Source organism: Phacochoerus africanus, chromosome 11, assembly GCF_016906955.1.
Source record: "Phacochoerus africanus isolate WHEZ1 chromosome 11, ROS_Pafr_v1, whole genome shotgun sequence".
Lineage (NCBI taxonomy): Eukaryota > Metazoa > Chordata > Mammalia > Artiodactyla > Suidae > Phacochoerus > Phacochoerus africanus.
The window spans coordinates 48,190,066-48,208,561 of record NC_062554.1 but is presented as its reverse complement, the minus strand read 5'-3'; the positions used below and the strand labels follow the sequence as shown (position 1 = coordinate 48,208,561).

At 44.9% G+C, this 18,496-nt stretch overlaps 1 protein-coding gene across 4 annotated transcripts in view; it reads right to left on the bottom strand.

The window, feature by feature from the left end:
• The window catches only part of SORL1 (sortilin related receptor 1), a 166,799-nt gene that overhangs the window by 85,560 nt on the left and 62,743 nt on the right, over window positions 1–18,496 (bottom strand). For all 4 annotated transcript variants that reach the window (XM_047753214.1, XM_047753215.1, XM_047753216.1 and 1 more), the window contains exons 12-14: window positions 14,401–14,489; window positions 2,362–2,540; window positions 492–678 (exon numbers count right to left, since the gene is read on the bottom strand). In XM_047753214.1, the coding sequence (XP_047609170.1) occupies window positions 492–678; window positions 2,362–2,540; window positions 14,401–14,489 (455 nt within the window). The remainder of the gene's footprint in view (window positions 1–491; window positions 679–2,361; window positions 2,541–14,400; window positions 14,490–18,496) is intronic.

Below are 18,496 nucleotides of genomic sequence, written 5' to 3'. Positions count from 1 at the left end.
ACCTGTTGCAATTATTTGTGTGCTTGTCATTTCTTCTGCTTTTAGTATTCTCCAGCAGTGCCTTGGATATTTTACTCTAGGACTTATGAATATACAAATACATAGACCTACATACATATATACACCCCCCTTGTTTCAGATAAACAAACAAATTCCCTCCAGAAAAAGGCTCCTATCTACAATGGATCCTTCAGCATGTTACTTTTTTGGACTGCCTTTACAGAAATATATGTCCCAGAGAGATCTATTCCTGCAGAAACTCCTGCACCTGCCTGGGTGTAAAGACCTGTGCCACACCACACAGCTGTAAGAACTAAATGGAATAACCAACATGGAAAGCATTAGCACAGTTCCTGGCTCAGCTTAATAAATATGTGTTTCCTAAGATTCCCCCAACTTTCTTCAGGGGAAGGGGCCACACCCTAGTCTGTTTCCCACACAGCCAAGCGACCAGAACAGAACTCAATCCCTGGCCTCGGTGAAGGACTGACCATTCATAGTCCTCTCGGGTGCAGGAGCAGTTGGACACAACCACTGGCCTGTCGAAATCTTCTCCGTTAAAGCACGTGGCGTGGGGGGTCCGCCGTTTGAAAACGGTCTTGTGCCCGAGCAGACACTCATTGCCCCGCTCATCCGATGGGGACCACAGCTTATAGTCGTTCTCCGTGCAGGGGACACCTGAGGAAGAGAAAACACAGCCTGGTGCATTAGAGGTGGCCCACGTGGGGTCTCTGACCCGCCCCACCCCACCCTGCAGCCCTGACACCCACTTCCTACGCCTCCAGATGCTGCCCAGCAGACCTCTGGAGCGGCCCCAACCCCCCGATCAGTTTGCTTGGAGGCCAGGTGGCACCCATGCAAATGAAAACGGTGCCCTGGAAACATGGACGTCCCTCTGAGAAAGCTGGGACGAAGCAATTTCAGAGATGCTACACTGTTCTTTAGAAACAGGTACCCAGAGGTGTTTATCTCTGGGGAACAGGTAAAGGCTGAATCCCTTAGAGATGGAAACACGCAGGAGTGGTGTTCCCTGCCTGCTTCCTGAGGCTGTGTGGACGCATCTGATAATATTGCCCACGAGCAAGAGAATTCACAGCCACGGCTGGAAAGGCACAGGCTCTTCATGGAAGGAGGCTGCGAAATAGCAAGACAACCTGGACAATCACTCCATCTCCCCACATTCACTCAAAATTTAAGCAAGGTGGTTTCCACCAGAGTTCCAAAGTATATTGAGGTCTATCCCGGTAGTTTAGGGCTTTTGTATGGTGTGTCTTTGGTCAGATTAAATGCTGCCTAAAACTGATGGACTACTGTCAACTCAATGCCATTCCAATCAGCAAGCATTTATTAAACCCTTACTGACTGTAAGGCTAGCTGGCTGTTGGCGGGGGCTGTAGAACATAGCTATGCACAGGGCACGTTCTGGTGTCTAATGACCTGGGACCTAGTTGGTGGGAGACGACACACACAGAGTGATGGACACAAACTTGTAAATCAAGGTGTGATGAACAGTTCCCCGTCATGGCTCGGCAGAAACAAATCTGACTAGGATCCATGAGAACGTAGGTTCAATCCCTGGCCTTACTCAGTGGGTTAAGGATCTGGCATTGCCGTGGGCTGTGGTATAGGCCAGCAGCTACAGTTCTGATTCAACCCCTAGCCTGGGAACCTCCATACGCTGCAAGTGCGGCCCTAAAAAAAAAAAGAAGAAGAAAGTAAAAAAAAAGTATGATGAGTACAAGTAGCTCTGAACAGAGAGAAGAGGAGAGAGGTCTCTCAGTTGGGATCTTACAGGCAAGTGCTTGGGATGCTGAGAGGTACAAAGGATTCCAATGGGTGGAAGTTGAGTGGGTACCCCAGGGTGGGCATGCCAGGCAGCTGGAATCACGGCAGCCAAGGCAGAGAGGAAGTGGGGGGGGGGGCTACCTGGGGACAGGTAGGATGCTGAAGAGGTTCGCTTCCCCTGCTTGCTTACTGACAGGTCCTGCTGGACTAGCAGAGCATGGTGAGACCTTCTAGACAGCTCTGAGAGGACCCTGCACCATTACTAGTTGTTCCTTCCCAAATTTGCCCAACTGCAACTGCTAACATGGAAGAAGGCTTTTCAAGCATTTATTCATTCACATGTTCCACACACATATACCCAAACCTACCACGTACCAGGGACCACACAAGAAATGAAGATTAAAAAAAAACAACATTTAAGAACTGCCCGAGTAATTGCCTCTCTATCTCTCATTCATTTGCTGCATGTGTGTCCATATTCAATGGATCATAAGCTCTGCCAAGTACACCGTACCTAAGCTGATGCTCTGGTCAAGAGGTATTTCCATGCAAAGGGCAGAGGAAGCAGCAGCTTACCCAAGGCATCTGTAGTATTGACCTGGAGGATGAGCCAGCTGTGGATGTTCTCTTTGTTGGAGCCAAAGATGGTGAAGACAGTGCTCTTCTCGCCAGGCTCCGTGAGGAGCCCGTACACAAACATCGGCTTCTCAGAGAAGACAAATGTTTTCCAGGTCTCCCCTTCATTGGTACTGTACCTGCCCAAATGCAAGTAAGAGGGTCCTTGCAGTTAAAGTCTCCAGGGCAAGGGCTTGGTTTCCAGATAACATTCACCCATAATAGGCACCAGGGCTCCTTGGAGAAACAGCTGATCCTGGGCTAAAGCCCAGAAAGTTTAAGTTTGTGCCAGAAATCAAGGAAGCGCTCAGAGTGTGATGCAATCAATGTGCAAGGACAGAAGTTCCTATCGCGGCTCAGTGGATAATGAACCTGACTAGTATCCATGAGGATGCAGGTTCAATCCCTGGCCTTGCTCAGTGGGTCAAGGATCGAGCGTTGCCATGAGCTGTGGTGTAGGTCGCAGACTTGGCTTGCATCCCACATTGCTATGGCTGTGGCGTAGGCCAGTAGCAGTAGCTCTGATTCGATCCCTAGCCTGGGAACTTTCATATGCCATGGGTACACCCCTAAAAAGACAAAAAAAGACCAAAAAAAAATGTACAAGGACACAGGAGCCAGCTTGACAGGGCTCCAACAGGGCAACTGGGAAAATCTGCACCTAAAAAAGAAAAACGGGAGTTCCCCGCTGGTCTAGTGGTTAAGGACTCAACATTGTCACTGCTATGGCTTGGGTTCAATCCCTGGCCTGGGAAATTTTATATGCTGCAGGCACAGCCAAAAAAATAAAAAATAAAAAGTAAAATGATAGTAACAGATAATACAATGACTGAAAATAGGGCAGGGGTCTCCAATGAAACAACAAGGGAAGGGAAGCAGGGGGAGGGAAATTTTTTTATTTTACTATAAGCTACGTAATAAATGTTGAAAACAATGACAGAACAAGAAAAGCGACGTTACTGTAACCCCCACTGCTAATGAGTCAGAGTATGTCATCGCTGCATGCTAGAACCACTGGGTGGAAAGGGGGCGGGGACCAGAGTATTCATGTGGTATAAAGACATCAACCAAACTCTGCTACACTGTTGCTGGGAATGTAAACTGATACAACCATTATGGAAAACAGTGTGGAGGTAACCCCACAAAACTAAATGTAGAACTACCATACGATCCAACAATCCCACTCCTGGACATATATCCAGACAAACCTACAATTCAAAATGATATATGTACCCCTACATTCATTACAGCACTCTTCACGAGAGCCAAGACATGGAAACAACCTAAATATCCATTGACAGAGGAGTGGATTAGGAAGATGTCATATATTTACATAATGGACTACTACTCAGTCATAAAAAAGAATGAAAGAATGTCATTTGCAGCAACATGGGTGCAATGAGAGATTCTCATACTAAGGGAAGTAACTCAGAAAGAGAAAGACAAATACTGTTATGATAACACTTATATGTGGAATCTAAAATTCAACACAAATGTGCCTACCTACAAAAGAGAAACAGACTTACAGACATAGAGAACAGACTTGTGGTTGCCAAGGGGGGGCGGGGGGAAGGGAGTGGGATGGATGGGAAGTTTGGAGTTGGTAAATGCAAACTATTACATTTAGAATGGATAAGCAATGCAGGCCTGCTGTATGGCACAGGGAACTATGTCCAATCTCTTGGGACAGAATATGATGAAAGACAATATGAGAAAAAGAATATATATATGTTTAAGTATATATATATATATGACTGGGTCACGATGCTGTACAGCAGAAATTGGCACGATATTGTATATCAACTCTATATATAACAAAAAATATCAACCCACACTCACTGCAAAGGGGGAAACGTAATTTTACAGTGGAAAATCTGAGTTACAACTATCACCAAACTAAGCATTACTTATAGTAGTTAACCTGACATTAAGTATCAGGATAAAGCACTGAAGGTAACAGACAACATTCTATGTAACTGGACAAATTCAGAATGTGGAACATTCTACCTGACAATTGTTCTGGATTCTTCAACATCAAGGCCATGAAAAACCAACCACCCAACCAAAGACACAGAGGGCTTATTATAGATTAAAAGAGAATACAGAGGTGTAATAACCAAATGCAATGTGTAAACCCTGACTGAATCCTGGATTAAGGGGGGGGAAAGCAGCCATAAATCATATAGGATGACTCAGAAAATATAAATGAGCTCTGCAAGTAATAAAGAGTTCATGATTATTTTCTTGGATGTGATCATGGCATTCTGATTGTGTGGGAAAATATCCTTACTTATGGGAGATATATATATGTTTAAGTATTTAGCCATGAAGGAGCACAATATCTGCAACTTTCTTCCAAATGATTTAGGAAGAAAAAAAAAAGAATGGAGAGATGGATGGATAGAAAGATGATGGCCACGATAGACAGATGGCAGAAGGAGAGCACAGTGGCAAAATGTTAACAACTGGGGATTGTTACAGGAGGTGTAGGTCAAGGCTATACGGTTTTTCCAACTTTTCCCTTAGTCTTAAAAATTCAAAAGTTGGAGGAAAGTGTATCCTGAGAAAAGTGGCCAAGGCGAACTACATCAGAATAAGCAGGCGAGCTCTTAGGAAAGGGAAAAAAAAAAAAAATCAGCAGCACTGAAGTAACGGTATTGAATTTAAATTACCTTTTGTATTGAAGAGAAGTGGGTGGAATGTGCTTGATATTTGCTTCCTCACCCAGTAAACTGGTGACCTGCTCACCTTGGAAAACCACTCAATTAGAGGGAGGTCGTCAGGGTCACAGAACTACTGGGTCTCTCTCAAACCCAAATTACAGACAAAATGTCTTTTCTTTCCTTTCCCCACATTTCTGAGATTTTGGTTTTACTCACTCAGGATCTTAATACTTGATGTGAATCTTTTCACAACATCATTCAATCCGAACACCACTTCTCATACTGGGATTACTAAAACCGAAACTTCTGCAAGAAGGCTGAAGGTTAAACCAAGTCGAGGGGGTGGAGTGGGCTACAAAGCAAATTAAGATATGTCAGTGGGAACCGGATGATCTCCATAGATCTTCCTGAGAAGAGAAACTCTCTTCTGGCTGATACGCTTTTGGTCTAAGCTAACACCGATGCAGTTAAGGGGATGAACTAACTCATTCAATCTCCTTCAGGGTGATGAGCAAAAGACTTGATACCATCTTTTTTTTTTTTTTTGTCTTTTTGCCATTTCTCGGGCCATTCCCATGGCATATGGAGGTTCCCAGGCTAGGGATCGAATCGGAGCTGTGGCCACCAGCCTATGCCAGAGCTACAGCAATGCGGGATCCAAGCCACATCTGCAACCTACACCGCAGCTCACGGCAAGGCCAGATGCTTAACCTACTGAGCAAGGCCAGGGATCAAACCCACAACCTCATGGTTCCTAGTCGGATTTGTGAACCACTGCACCACGACGGGAACTCCTTGGTACCATCTTTAAAGCAAACTGAACCAGCAGAGGTGGCCAATTAACCAGACATGATAAGAGCTATCCATCTGCTTGGTAATAATCCCCAAAGTCTGTCTATTCGCACATGGCCCAGTTAATTTCATACAAGAGCGCCTTGAACCCAAGATGAGCTCAGGAAATGAATCAGCCCATTTCTCGAGAAGGTCCCAGAAGACTCTGATGCTAACACACTAATGAAACTAAAGAGCAGGTGCATGGTCACGCACATCCTGTATCTGAGAATAAACTCTGCAGTGAGAAAACGGCATGTTTTCCGAAATTTGGAGAAAAGGCAGTCACATTATCAACTGTGACAGTTAAGGGAACATCTGTTCCGGACCAAATTCTGACCAGTAAAGGAGAACCTGTATGGGTGAAGTGGAAGTGACAAGAACCCTACAAGAAAACAAACCAAAAGATCTTTATAGTCCTAATAGACATGAAAGAGGATGCACTAAGGCCGTAGCCCTTATGAACAGAGCATTCAAAATGTTCAGGTAAAAGTACACTCATAATCCCACGGCCAAAACTCTCAAGATGATGGGAATATTACATAATAGTAAGATAACAATAACACAATATAACCAAATATACATTAAATAAAGGAAACAGTGGTAGATACCCACCTTAAAACACAAATGTGCGACAAATGGGTCCTTGATAAGCTCATACTTTCAGAGAACATATTCAAAGTGAGAAAACAGTCATATAACCAAGAGCAAAAACTTAAGGAGCAGTAGTAATCTGCTAATTAATCCTGTGATTCTCAACAGCTAGTCATCTGTAGGACCAGTGGCCACACAATTCAAGCTCAAAATAAATCAAGGATTATGCTTCAAAGTACCAAAATAATTGGCAGATGAGTGGGCAGTGGGTTGATTACCCAACAAGTTCTATAAAAAATTAGAATGGAATAGGATCATTCTTCTGATGGTTAATGGTATAAATAAACAGTGATAGAAAAAAGGTAGCAACTAGTTAGTCAATTTCTATTTGGTTTTATCTTGATTAAGGGGAATGATCTTCAACTGGGACCAAGCGGGGGGGGAGGGGGGGGGGGGACTAGAAAGTTAAAGGAAAAGGAGTACAAAATAAAGCATGTTCTGGGAACTGAAAGATTTCAAGGTATGACTGCAGAGTTCCTTTTAATAACCTCTGAAAGAACCATGATAACAGACAAAGATCTCAAGACTAGACCAGGAACATTAGTTTTATTCCCCTTTAGAAGAAAAAGTGGTGGTTCCAAGAAAGGCTTATAAAACAGCCGTGAGACCTCAGAAAAGAAGGAAGTCAGGGCTGGGAGCTCAAACGGTTTCACACCCAAGTCCCAACCAATGAATCCTGTTTCCTTTTCTCAGAGTAATCTTGCTCTGAGAACAGGGTGCCAATAAGGGGCGTTCTCTTCTCCACAAAGATCTCTCTGGACCACACAGTTTGATAAAATTCACCGCCAGGGAAGCAGCAAATCCTAGGTGTGCTGGGAGACAGTTTGATAGCAACTCCAGATGAGACCTCTCGTCCTCACTGAGCTCACGATCTGTGCCCATGTGCTGGACGACCGTATGGAAGGCGAACCCAGCCAATCTGCAGAAGGGTGCCGGCTCATTGGAGAGACAGTTACCACGAACACCAAAACCAGGGCTCAAAATGCTTTCCTAACATCCGAAGGAGAAGCAAAGGTGAGAATAAAAACGAAGGCCCACACACAGTTTCAAAAACCTACCTGCTCACATACAGGATGGAGAACATCTGGCCTTTAATAAAATCCAGAAGAAAAAACAATCTCTGGGGTTTTTAGTTGGACTGAACTTAACCCTAACACGGGGTGCGACACAGATAAATCTCACAACTATGCTGAGTAAAAGAAGCCAAATACAAACACGGAAAATTATGGAATAGGCAGCATTAACCTACGGTGATAAAAACACAATCACATCATCTGTTGCCTCACTTTGGGGTGGCAGTGGGGCAGGGGGGAATAGGATTAACTGGGAAGGGGGCACACAGGTATTTTCTGGGGTGACTGAGATGTTCTACATCTTGACATGCAACCATCAGAACTGATGAAATGGTGTGTTGGAGATGAGAGCCTCTCATGGTATGTGAATGATACCTCCATTTAGAAAAGTAACTTAGCAGAAGCTACCAGTTTGGGGCAGTTGTCAAAGTGTCAAAAACAGTCTTTAATTTTTATAAACAGAAATCAAGGGAGTTCCCATTCTGGTTCAGCAGGTTACAAACCCAACTAGTATCCATGAGGATGTGGGTTTGATCCCTGGCCTCACTCAGTGGGTTAAGGATCTGGCATTGCGTGAGCTGTGGCCTATTTCATAGACTCGGCTCAGATCTGGTGTTGCTGTGACTGTGGTCCAGGCCGGCAGCTGCAGCTCCGATTCGACCCCTAGCCTGGGATCTTTCACATGCCACAGGTGTAACTCTAAGAGTGAGTGAGGGTAGGGGAGGGAGGGAGGGAGGTCGGTGGAGTGCGGGAACTGTCGACGATACGGAAGGCAGCAGGAACGGAAGGAAGGCAAGGAAGGAAACGGAAGGAAGGATGAAGAAGGTAAGGGGAACGTAAGGCAGTCAGGAAAGGATGGTCCGTCATGACGGAAGGGGCAGTGTAAGGAAGGAATCATGAACAGACAAGCAACGAACAGAACGAAAGAAAGAAAAGAAAGAAAAGAAAGAAAGAAAGAAAGAAAGAAAGAAAGGAAAGAAAAAGAAATTGAGTGTCTAGGATCATGTAGGGCCTGCAAACCACAGGCTGCCGGGGGCAGATCCAGGCCTCATGTCCTAAAGAACTGAAATCATGGGGAGGAAAGGTGAAGCTGGAGGGTGTGGATTCAGAACCCTGCAGCACAGGAGGGAAGGACCTGGGGCTATTTGCCATGGAACAGGAGGACACGGAGGGGTCCTCAGTATGGGAAAAGCTTTCAGGCACAGGAGAAAATTGTCTGCTGGATGTGTTTCCTCGGAGCAGAGCTGAGCCCACTGAACAGAAACGGGGGTAAGGAGAATTTGGGTTCTCTCCGACCTGAGAACTTTCATTCATAAAGGAATGGATGAAGAGTTCCCGCTGTGCTACAGTGGGTTAAGAATCCAACTGCAACAGCTCAGGTCACTGGGGAAGCGCAGGCTCCGTCCCTGGCCCAGGTTAAAGAATCTGGTGTCGCTGCAGCTGCAGCCTAAATTACAGCTATGGCTTGGATTCAATCCCTGGCCCAGGAACTTCCAACGCTGAGGGTGCAGCCATTGAAAAACAACAGCAGCAACAAAACCCATAAAGGAATGGATGAATAAATAAATGAGTGCATGAAAAAATAAACAAGCTGTCCCAAAGTGAAACAGAAGCTGCTTTTGATGTAGCAACTCCCCATCACTAGAACTATTCAGGCAAAGACTACATGGACGGTGGTCATCCATCCCGGGTGACACAGAAAACTTGCCACAGGTGGTAGAAGGTGGAACCAGATGATGTAACAGGTCCAGCAGCACCAGATTTCCTGCCGAGTAGCTCCCCGTGGACCCCATGGCCACTTCAGTTCAACATGTCCTCATCTGCACTCATTCTCAGGCCTTTCAGGTTGACTCTTCCACCTGCTTTCCCTCCGCCCCCACATCAGCGTATCAAAAAGCAAGTCCCGCAGACTTAGGCCTCACAATGCTTGGTCCCTACCTCAGCAGCATCTCTTACCTCCAGTCCTACTCCCTTTAAACTCCTGCTCCTCCACTTGCCAGAGCCATTTTTCTACACCAGCCATGTCGTTCCCCCATTCCAAGCCCTCAAAGGGACCCCATCACTTCAAAAGCAAAGTTCAACCTCTCTACGGCAGGGTGTGAGGTCCTTGGGGGTCCAGGCTCCTACCCACACACCTACACCAAGCCTCGCAGATCTGCATTCTATCAATACTAAAGAGCGCCCCTTCCACGCTGCTTCATGCCGGTCTCTGTTCAAGCTCTTTCTAAACCCAGGAGGGCATCCAACATTGCTTTTTATCCTTCCAGTCTCGGCTCAAGTGTCCGCTCCTCCCGGCGGCCTTCTCCTGTCTCCCAGACAGCACGGCAGGGCCCTCCACGCACCCTGGGCTCACCTGTCCCTCATACCTGCAACTGAGCAGGACCCTATGGGGCCTTCCTGGGACAGAGGCTGCCCCCTTGTCCTCTGCTTTAGCTCCTCTCTGATGTACGTAGAGAAAAGTATCCAATGCTCATTTCCTGAGTTGTTTTACTCACGCTAAACCACCACCGAATGGAAGAAAAAAACTACTTGATGGCCAGGAGCACACAGCCCCCTGGCTCCTGGCGCCTGAGGATTGCTAAGGTTAACTAACCCCTGGGACACCGCCCTGTTACCACATCAACTAATCAGAAGTGACCACAGGCTGACCACATACCCTGAGACGTCCCTTCCTCATGAGCCCTGAAACTCATTGGGGGGGGGGATTTTTTGAGCACTAGCGGTCCCAGATTCCTTGTCTGGCAGCTTATAATAAGCACTGCCTTTCCCTTTACCACAACCCAGGGTCAGCAGACTGGCTTTACTGTGCCAGGGCAAAGTGACTTCACTTTGGTTCAGTGACTTTGGTTCAGCAACTACCATATTTCAAGGACCTGATTTCGCCAGCATCTTCTACTAGACTGTCATTCATCAGGAACAAGATCTCCTCCTCACTTTTCGGCCCCTGGCACACAGAGGGGCATTAATTAACATTTGCTAAAGGAAATCAAAAGAACTGTATTTTTTCTTTTCTTTTTTCTTTCTTTTTCACCTCATCTCTCGGATTCTCAGCAGTTAAAAGTTGACAAGAACACCTGCTTGTGAATAACTCAAGGGGCAGAAGAAACCACCACAAGGGGTTAGGATGCAATTGTTGAGAGGAGTGGGGTGCTCTCTGCAAGCATCCAAGTGAATTACCACGAGGGTGGGTTCTGCAATCAAGCGAATAGGTTAACTGCCACATCCCACACTCTGGAACTGGGAATCTGCTTCCAGAACTCAGATCCAGAAAAGACAGCTGCTCTGCTGGGCGTAGTCTTTGCAGTGGCTTTTTAGGACTCCCAGAGGCAAGCCCTGTGATATCGGGAATCTCCCATGAGGAAAGATGCTTTGGGGAAAGTCCAAGCTATTATTAGTAACCAGCAATACTACCATTATGCTGACAGGCAAACTGCCAGGAAGAGACGGAACTGGATTACACCCCTAACGCGCAAGGATCAAGCCGACAAACTTGGGTTTGGGTCTGTTTTTGGTCAGAGGGCAAAAGCTGCAAGGCCCCTTTTCTGAAGAACATCGACTCCACCCACGACAGACCATCAGTCCCCCCACACCCCCAGGAGGTGCACAGGGACAGCATGCTGAACGGAGGGGTAGGTGACTCCGTGTTTACTCATCTCAGACACGAAGACGTAGGAGCAAAACAAAGCGTTCCACTTCTTACTCTCAATTTCAATTAACAGCAACAAAGAAAACGGCCTCAGCGGAGAATCAAGGCAGAAGCTGAAACAAGCAAGAGTGAACCCGTAGTTCCCTGTGCTCATCAGGAAAAGAAAGACGTGAATAATGTCAAAGAACAACCAAAAAACAAACCCCACAACGTAATCTGACTTGAAGCAATGTTCCAACCTCTGTCCCCACTAAAACGCTTAGTGATGTCACTGCTTCCTCCCTCAGGTTGGGTGCGCTCTGGGTCAGAAAGCCCCTCCCTCCAAAGCTGCCTCAGAAACATCCCGGACCCACAGCCACGGTGGGGCTGGACAGCTCCCAGAGGATGTCACCCTCACCTCTGTGTCCTCGGTTCCGAGAACAACATCTGGCTCATTGTGGATATTCAACATATGTTTGTGTAATTGACCTGAAATGATGCCTAACAGAAACAAGCTCAAGTTCCATCCAGCCTGGGTCCTAACTCCCAACAGGCACATTCTCCCCAAGCTGCACACCTCTGAGGACTCCCCCCATCACATTTGAGCTCCAAGGGATGGTCACTTACAATAGAGCACAATGAGTGTGCCCCCCACCCCCAGAGCTGTGCAGCTGCCATACTACCCCACGCCTTCCAGTTTTATAAATCAGGAAAAGAAAAATCTCAGAAGACTAACTGTGCAAGATCTATTTACTAAACAATCCAATGTTTACTAAGTGCCTGCTGGCCCGCATAAAATAGAAATCCCTGTCTATGAAGGCCCTGCTAACGAGTTGAGGAATTCAGGCATATGAAAAGGTAACTAAGAAAGGGAGGCAGTACGTGATAAATGCTGTATCAATAAGACAGCCGCTGAAAAATGCTATGCAGCTCAAAGGAGGGAGCCGTGGCTAGGACTGGGAGAGACTGGACTTGGGAGGGCCTGCAGCCCTAGACCAGCCACAGAAATCCAGCTGGGTCAGAAGCAGCCTCCTCTCGTGTGGCTGGAAGGATCTGAACTAATTACAATATTATTTCCTGCTTCTCTTCTGATGAAGCTGACAGCCCACAGGTCAAAAGCAAAGCAGCAGGAAAAGCAAAAAAAAAAAAAGTGTTCTTCAAAAAAGGGGCCTCTGAGCAACATACTGAGTAAACGGCAGGTGGCTTTGCTACCTAGATTTCAACCAAGCTCAGACTGACCTTTGGGACATATGCACCTGTTAACATAAGGCCTGAACAGAGTCTCATGTGTGCAAGAGCTTTATCTGAACCATACACCTCTTAACGACCTACGCAGAGGAATGCTGGTGTGTCCACAGCCCTCAGGTCTACAATCCCAAAGGCATTGTCCAATATCTGGGGAGGGTGCTGTAATTTTTCTGGCAGCAGGTGTATTTTCATGTTTTGCTTCAGCTAGCGAGCAATGACGCTGTGTTCCCTGAGCACATATGCACCGACAGATGGTGTAAGAGGACCAGGCTCACGCTGCCTACTTCAGAGAAGCCAGCTTGGAATGCAAATGCAAACTGGAGAAGCATTAGAACAGGGAAAATTGGGAACCGTCTCTGCAGGCTGACTGCTGAACACAGGATGAAATGTCTCCCCAGGAAGCCAAACTATGTCCCCCACCGGAATTCTCATGCAGTGTCCTAAACATCACCTGTTTACTTGTGGATCTAACCCCAAGAGAATGGACTCCATGAGGGTGGAGGAAAACATCCGATTTCTCTTTAGATACACCTCACTGGGCACCATCAGTGCTTGCGAAATGTGTGAGCTGGGAATTAATAAGTTACTGGATAAGTAAATGCTGACGTGCATGTGGGAAGCACTGAGCTCTGGGACTCTCCTCATCTGGCCAAACACCAATCCGAACGTGGGCGCAGAGTGCTCCAAACGCACAGGGCTTCTTCTGACTCCTGGCTCGAAAGCAGCCGCTGACCAGAGCCACACAGACCCGAGAGCAGCCAGCTGGACCGCAGAACACCGGGACTCTGCTTCCTAGAGGCCAGGCCACTGAGCGCATGTCCAATTAACCACGGAGGAAGCCAGCTGCTAAGATCCCCTTTTTCAAACCACCCGCCTCTTTTTGCTGCTGGCCCTGTTTCTAAAAGGAGCAAAGGAAAAGCAAGCTTTCTTCCTTGCGTTCAACAAGATGATCACAAAAGCCCTCTCAAAAGCAAGAAGTGAGAGCTGGTCAGTCCTGACCCAATGCTAAATGATTTACCTTTTGTTCTAATTTGGACAGAAGTAATGAAAGAACTGGTTCTGATGAAATCAGACTTAAAGTCTTGACATTTTTGCTTTTCAGAGGAATACACTGAAAAGAGTACAGGACATAATTTAAAGACCTGTGTGCTGATTACTGACAAATGTGAGTATCTTGGGCAAGTTTTACCTTGCCGAGCCTCAGTACTCTCATCTGTAAAATGAGACCATTAACCCCAAATGTCCTTTCCAGGTCTGTCTGTAGCAATCCCAAAACCAAATGTATCACAGTAAAAGTCACTTGGCCATCAAGTAACATGCATTCTGAAATTGTCCTTCATGTGTCATTTATTATTATTCTATGAGTAACTATCACATACAAAGCAAAAAAAGACAACAAAGAGTCTAGTCAATTTTTAGTCATTCTTAATTTATATTTATACTTATACAGAGCTGTGCTTTTTCAAATCAATAAAATAACATGATTTGTTCCCCTCTGAGATAGGAAGGGCAGATTGCTATTTTCATTTTTTTTTTCTTTTTCAGCTATACCTGTGGCATATGGAAGCTCCAGGCCAGGGATCAAATCTGAGCCCCAACTGTGACCTATACCACAGCTGCAGCAACACAGGATTCTTAACCCACTGTGCCAGGCCAGGGATCAAACCCACACCTCCTTAACCACCCAAGTCGCTGCAGAGATAATGCCAAATCCTTAACCTGCTGTGCCACTGCAGGAATTCCTATTATTCCCATTTTATAAACAAAGAACGTTAAAGCGATTTCCCGAGTCACAAACTGTGCTGTCAATATTATCTAGTGCTACATCGAAGTGGTCCACTTAAAGTTACAGAGTTAAACTTCTGGGAGAACAGTGAGACGTTAACAAGCTTCATCAGACACTTACTTTAGCTCGTTGGTTTCCATGCCTTGGGCGATCGCCACGATGATGCCGCCATGGTCTCCCCACGTGTAGTAGTGCGGTCCGGGAAGAGCCTGAAGAGAGAGAGAGCCCGTGCTCGCGCCACTGCCCTGAGGTGGCCCGGCAGACACGGTACACACCACACGTGCATGCCAATGCACATGCGCGCACGCACACTCACACTCTCACACCCACACACACACAGCAGGAATGCTCCCATCCGAATACGATTTTCCCATTTCTGGAGCACCTGACATCTATTAGTTCATCTGGTCCACACAACCCTGTGGATGGATAGGCCAAGTTCTCACATATCATTTTTTTTCCCAAATGAAGAAACTACAGTTCCTATCAAGTGGCAGAGGCAGGTGTCAAACTCAAATCTCTGACCCTCACCAAGCAGTGATTAAAAATTAACCAACTGCCCTACTGTACAGCACTGGGAACTATATCCAGTCTCTTGGGATAGACCATGATGGAAGATGATATAAGAAAGAGAATGTGTGTGTGTCACAGAGAGAGAGAGAGAGAGAGAGACTAAGTCACTTTGTGGTACAGCAGAAACTGGCACATTTTAAATCAGCTATACTTTAATTTAAAAAAACAAAACGGAAAAAAATTAACCAATTGGAGTTCGTTGTGATGGTCTAAGCCCACTACAGCCCATCCTTCCTGCTGATTACAACGGAAAATGCTGGACAAAATACAAAAGGACAGCTACCTGGGATGCTGGAAAATAAACAAAGTCAGGCAGCTGGTAAAGGGGATTTAAAATCTGAAGAATGTGCTCAAACAATTGGGGCTTCCTGGTACGCCTTTGCCCCAAGACAAGACCTCAGCCTAGAATACCCCAGAGTCCCAGCCAAAAAGCTAAGCCTTCAGTGGAAACCTCCTGCCTGAGAAGTCAGGAAAAGAAGCCCCTGCATCACAGAGAGACTGTGGGTAGGATCCCAGAGAGAAGAGTGTGAGGAGGTGGATCTTCTAACTGTGTGTATGGACTCATGTAAGTTTCAGCCTAACCCCTCAACTGGGTGGAACAGACCCAAACCAGCACAGAAAAGGCTTCATAACCTGAACTAAGATTTCCAACAGAACGTTAAGGCAGAACTTAGGGTCCGAATCTAAACAGGTTCATTATAGGTTAAAACAGAAAGACCAACATCCTCCAGAAGACCTCATTTCATGTCCAGGATGCAATCCAAAATTACTCAACATACGAACCTATCAGTGAAAGGTCTCCAGTTCTCCGGAGAAAAGACAACCAATCGGTGCCAATCCCAGGATGGTCCAAATGCTGAAATTATCAAAGACTTTAAAATAGCTATTACAACTGTGTTTCTATGAGAAGCAGGAAAACACACCCGAAATGAGCAAAAGACAGGAACTCTTCCCAGAGCAGTAAAAACTACTTTTAAAAAAATAAAAAGAATTTTAGAACCAGAAAATGAAGTATCCGAAATAAGGAATTCACTAATGAGTGAACAGAAATGACAACAGAACAGAAATGACAAAGGCATTAGTGAATTTAAAGATAAATAGGGAACAGTAGAAATTATCTATTCTAAGGAACATATAGAAAAAGACTTTAAAAAGCCCCCAAAACCTGTGGGATAATAACAAAAGGTGTATCATGTGTAACTGGAGGCCAAGATGAACAGGACTTGGGACTGAAACAGAGAAAATATCTGAAAAATTAATGGGTGAAAATTTCCCAATTTTGGTGAAAAAAATAAATTTACAGATTTAAAATCAGTGCCCCCAAAACAATACATACCAAGAAAACTACACCTAGCAACCTCACAACAAAGCTGCTAAAAACTAAAGGAAAAAATATTGAGGGAGTTCCCGTCGTGGCGCAGTGGTTAACGAATCCGACTAGGAACCATGAGGCTGCGGTTCGATCCCTGCCCTTCCTCAGTGGGTTAACGATCCGGCGTTGCCGTGAGCTGTGGTGTAGGTTGCGGACGAGGCTCGGATCCCGCGTTGCTGTGGCTCTGGCATAGGCCGGTGGCTGCAGCTCCGATTAGACTCCTAGCCTGGGAACCGCCATATGCCGCGGGAGCGGCCCAAGAAATGGCAAAAAGACAAAAAAAATAAATAAATAGAAAAAATAAAAACTAAAGAAAAAAATATTGAAACTTAAGAAAAATGACACCACACAGGAAAATGGTACCTGAGATGATTACAGAGTTCTTATCTGAAGATAGTAGCACATCTTTAAAGTACAGGCCCACCTTGGAGATATTGTGGGTTCAGTTTCAGACCATGATAAAGCAAATACCGCAATGAAGGGAATCACATGAACGTCTTGGTTTCTCAGTGCTTACAAAAGTTGTTTGCACTATAATGTAGTCCATGAAGTGTGCAAAAGAATTATATCTAAATAAACGAATGCATATACCTTAATTTAGAAATGCTTTATTGCTTAAAAAAAAAAAATGCTAACCAGCCTACCATCATCTGAGTCTCTGGTGAGTCACAGTAGTGACATCAAAGATCACTGAACATACATGACCATAACAAATATAATGGCAGTAAGGAAAAGTTTCAAATAATGTGAGCATCACCAAATCTGACCAAGACATTTGGGGGCAAATGCTGATGAAAAAAATGGCGCAGATGGACTTGCTCAATGCAGAGTGGCCACAAATCTTCAATACATTAAAAAAAAAAAAAAAAAAAGAAAGAAAGAAAGAAAAAAAAGCAGCACTATCTACCAAAGCACAATAAAACGAGGTCTGCCTGTACAGAAAGACAATCACTATCCACCCAGCAAACCCCATCCAAGAAACATAACCTCCTGGTATGAAGGTGAAATAATGAGATTCTCAAATGAAGGAAAACCTAGCGAATGTGGAGCTAGTAGACTAGTACTCTAACTAGTAAACCTTCTCTACACAACTACCCAAGGCATGTCACCAGGCTGTACGGACATTTACCAGCGGAAACAGGAATCTTTAGGAAAGAAGGAAGAGCCAGCAAAATAGTAAATATCTGAGTGAATAGAAAGGACTGCTTTCCCCCTTAATTTCTTTAAAATCTCTATGATTTAAAGCAAAAACAAAAACAGTGTCTGGTGGGTTTTCAATGTATGCTGATGTGACAAAAATGAGAACAAAAAAGTTGGAAAGAGAGAAAAAGGACTTAGGTGGTTGCAAGGTTTCTAAATTTCATGTCAAGTGTAACAATGTAAGAGTAATTCAAAAAGAATTATGGAAGATTTAAATATATGCTGTAATCCTTACAGCAACCACTAAGAAGTATTAATACTATAAAGATGTGTAATAAAAAGATAATAAAAAACAGAATATTAAAAATACCTAAATAACACAAAAGGAGGAATACTGGAGGAGGAACAAAAGGAAGGACATATAAACAAACAAATAAATATTAGACCTAAATCCAACCATATCAATAATGATATTAAATGCCAATGGGCAAGCATGGGGTGGGAGGTGTAGGGTGGAAAAAAATAAATAAATGTCAACGGCCTAAGCATTTAGCTTAAAATAAAAGAGGGAGTTCCCTGGTGGCCTAGTGGTTAAAGATTTAACATTGTCACTGTTGTGGCTCATGTTTGATGTCTGGCTTAGGAATTTCTACATGCTGCAGGCACAACCAAAAAAAAAAACAAAACAGTTTATCAAAATAAATCAAAAAGACCTCACTAGAAGCTGCCTATAAGAAACATTTCAATGTACAGTCTCACATGGAGAAAGGGATGGTAAAAATACACTATCCAAACAGTAAACATAAGACGGTTAAAGTGACTTTCAGTATTGGATAAGAGAGATAGCAGGTGTGGCCAAAAAAACGGAAAATCCTCACAAAATAGGTATAAGAGGAATTCCCATTGTGGCTCAACAGTAACGAACCCAACTAGTATCCATGAGGATGTGGGTTCAATCCCTGGCCAATCAGTGGGTTAAGGATCCAGTGTTGCCATGAGCTGTGGTGTAGATCACAGACGCAGCTCGGATCCTGTGTTGCTGTGGCTGTGGCATAGGATGGCGGCTGTAGCTTCGATTCATCCCCTAGCCTGGGAACTTCCACATACCACAGATTCAACCCTAAAGAGCAA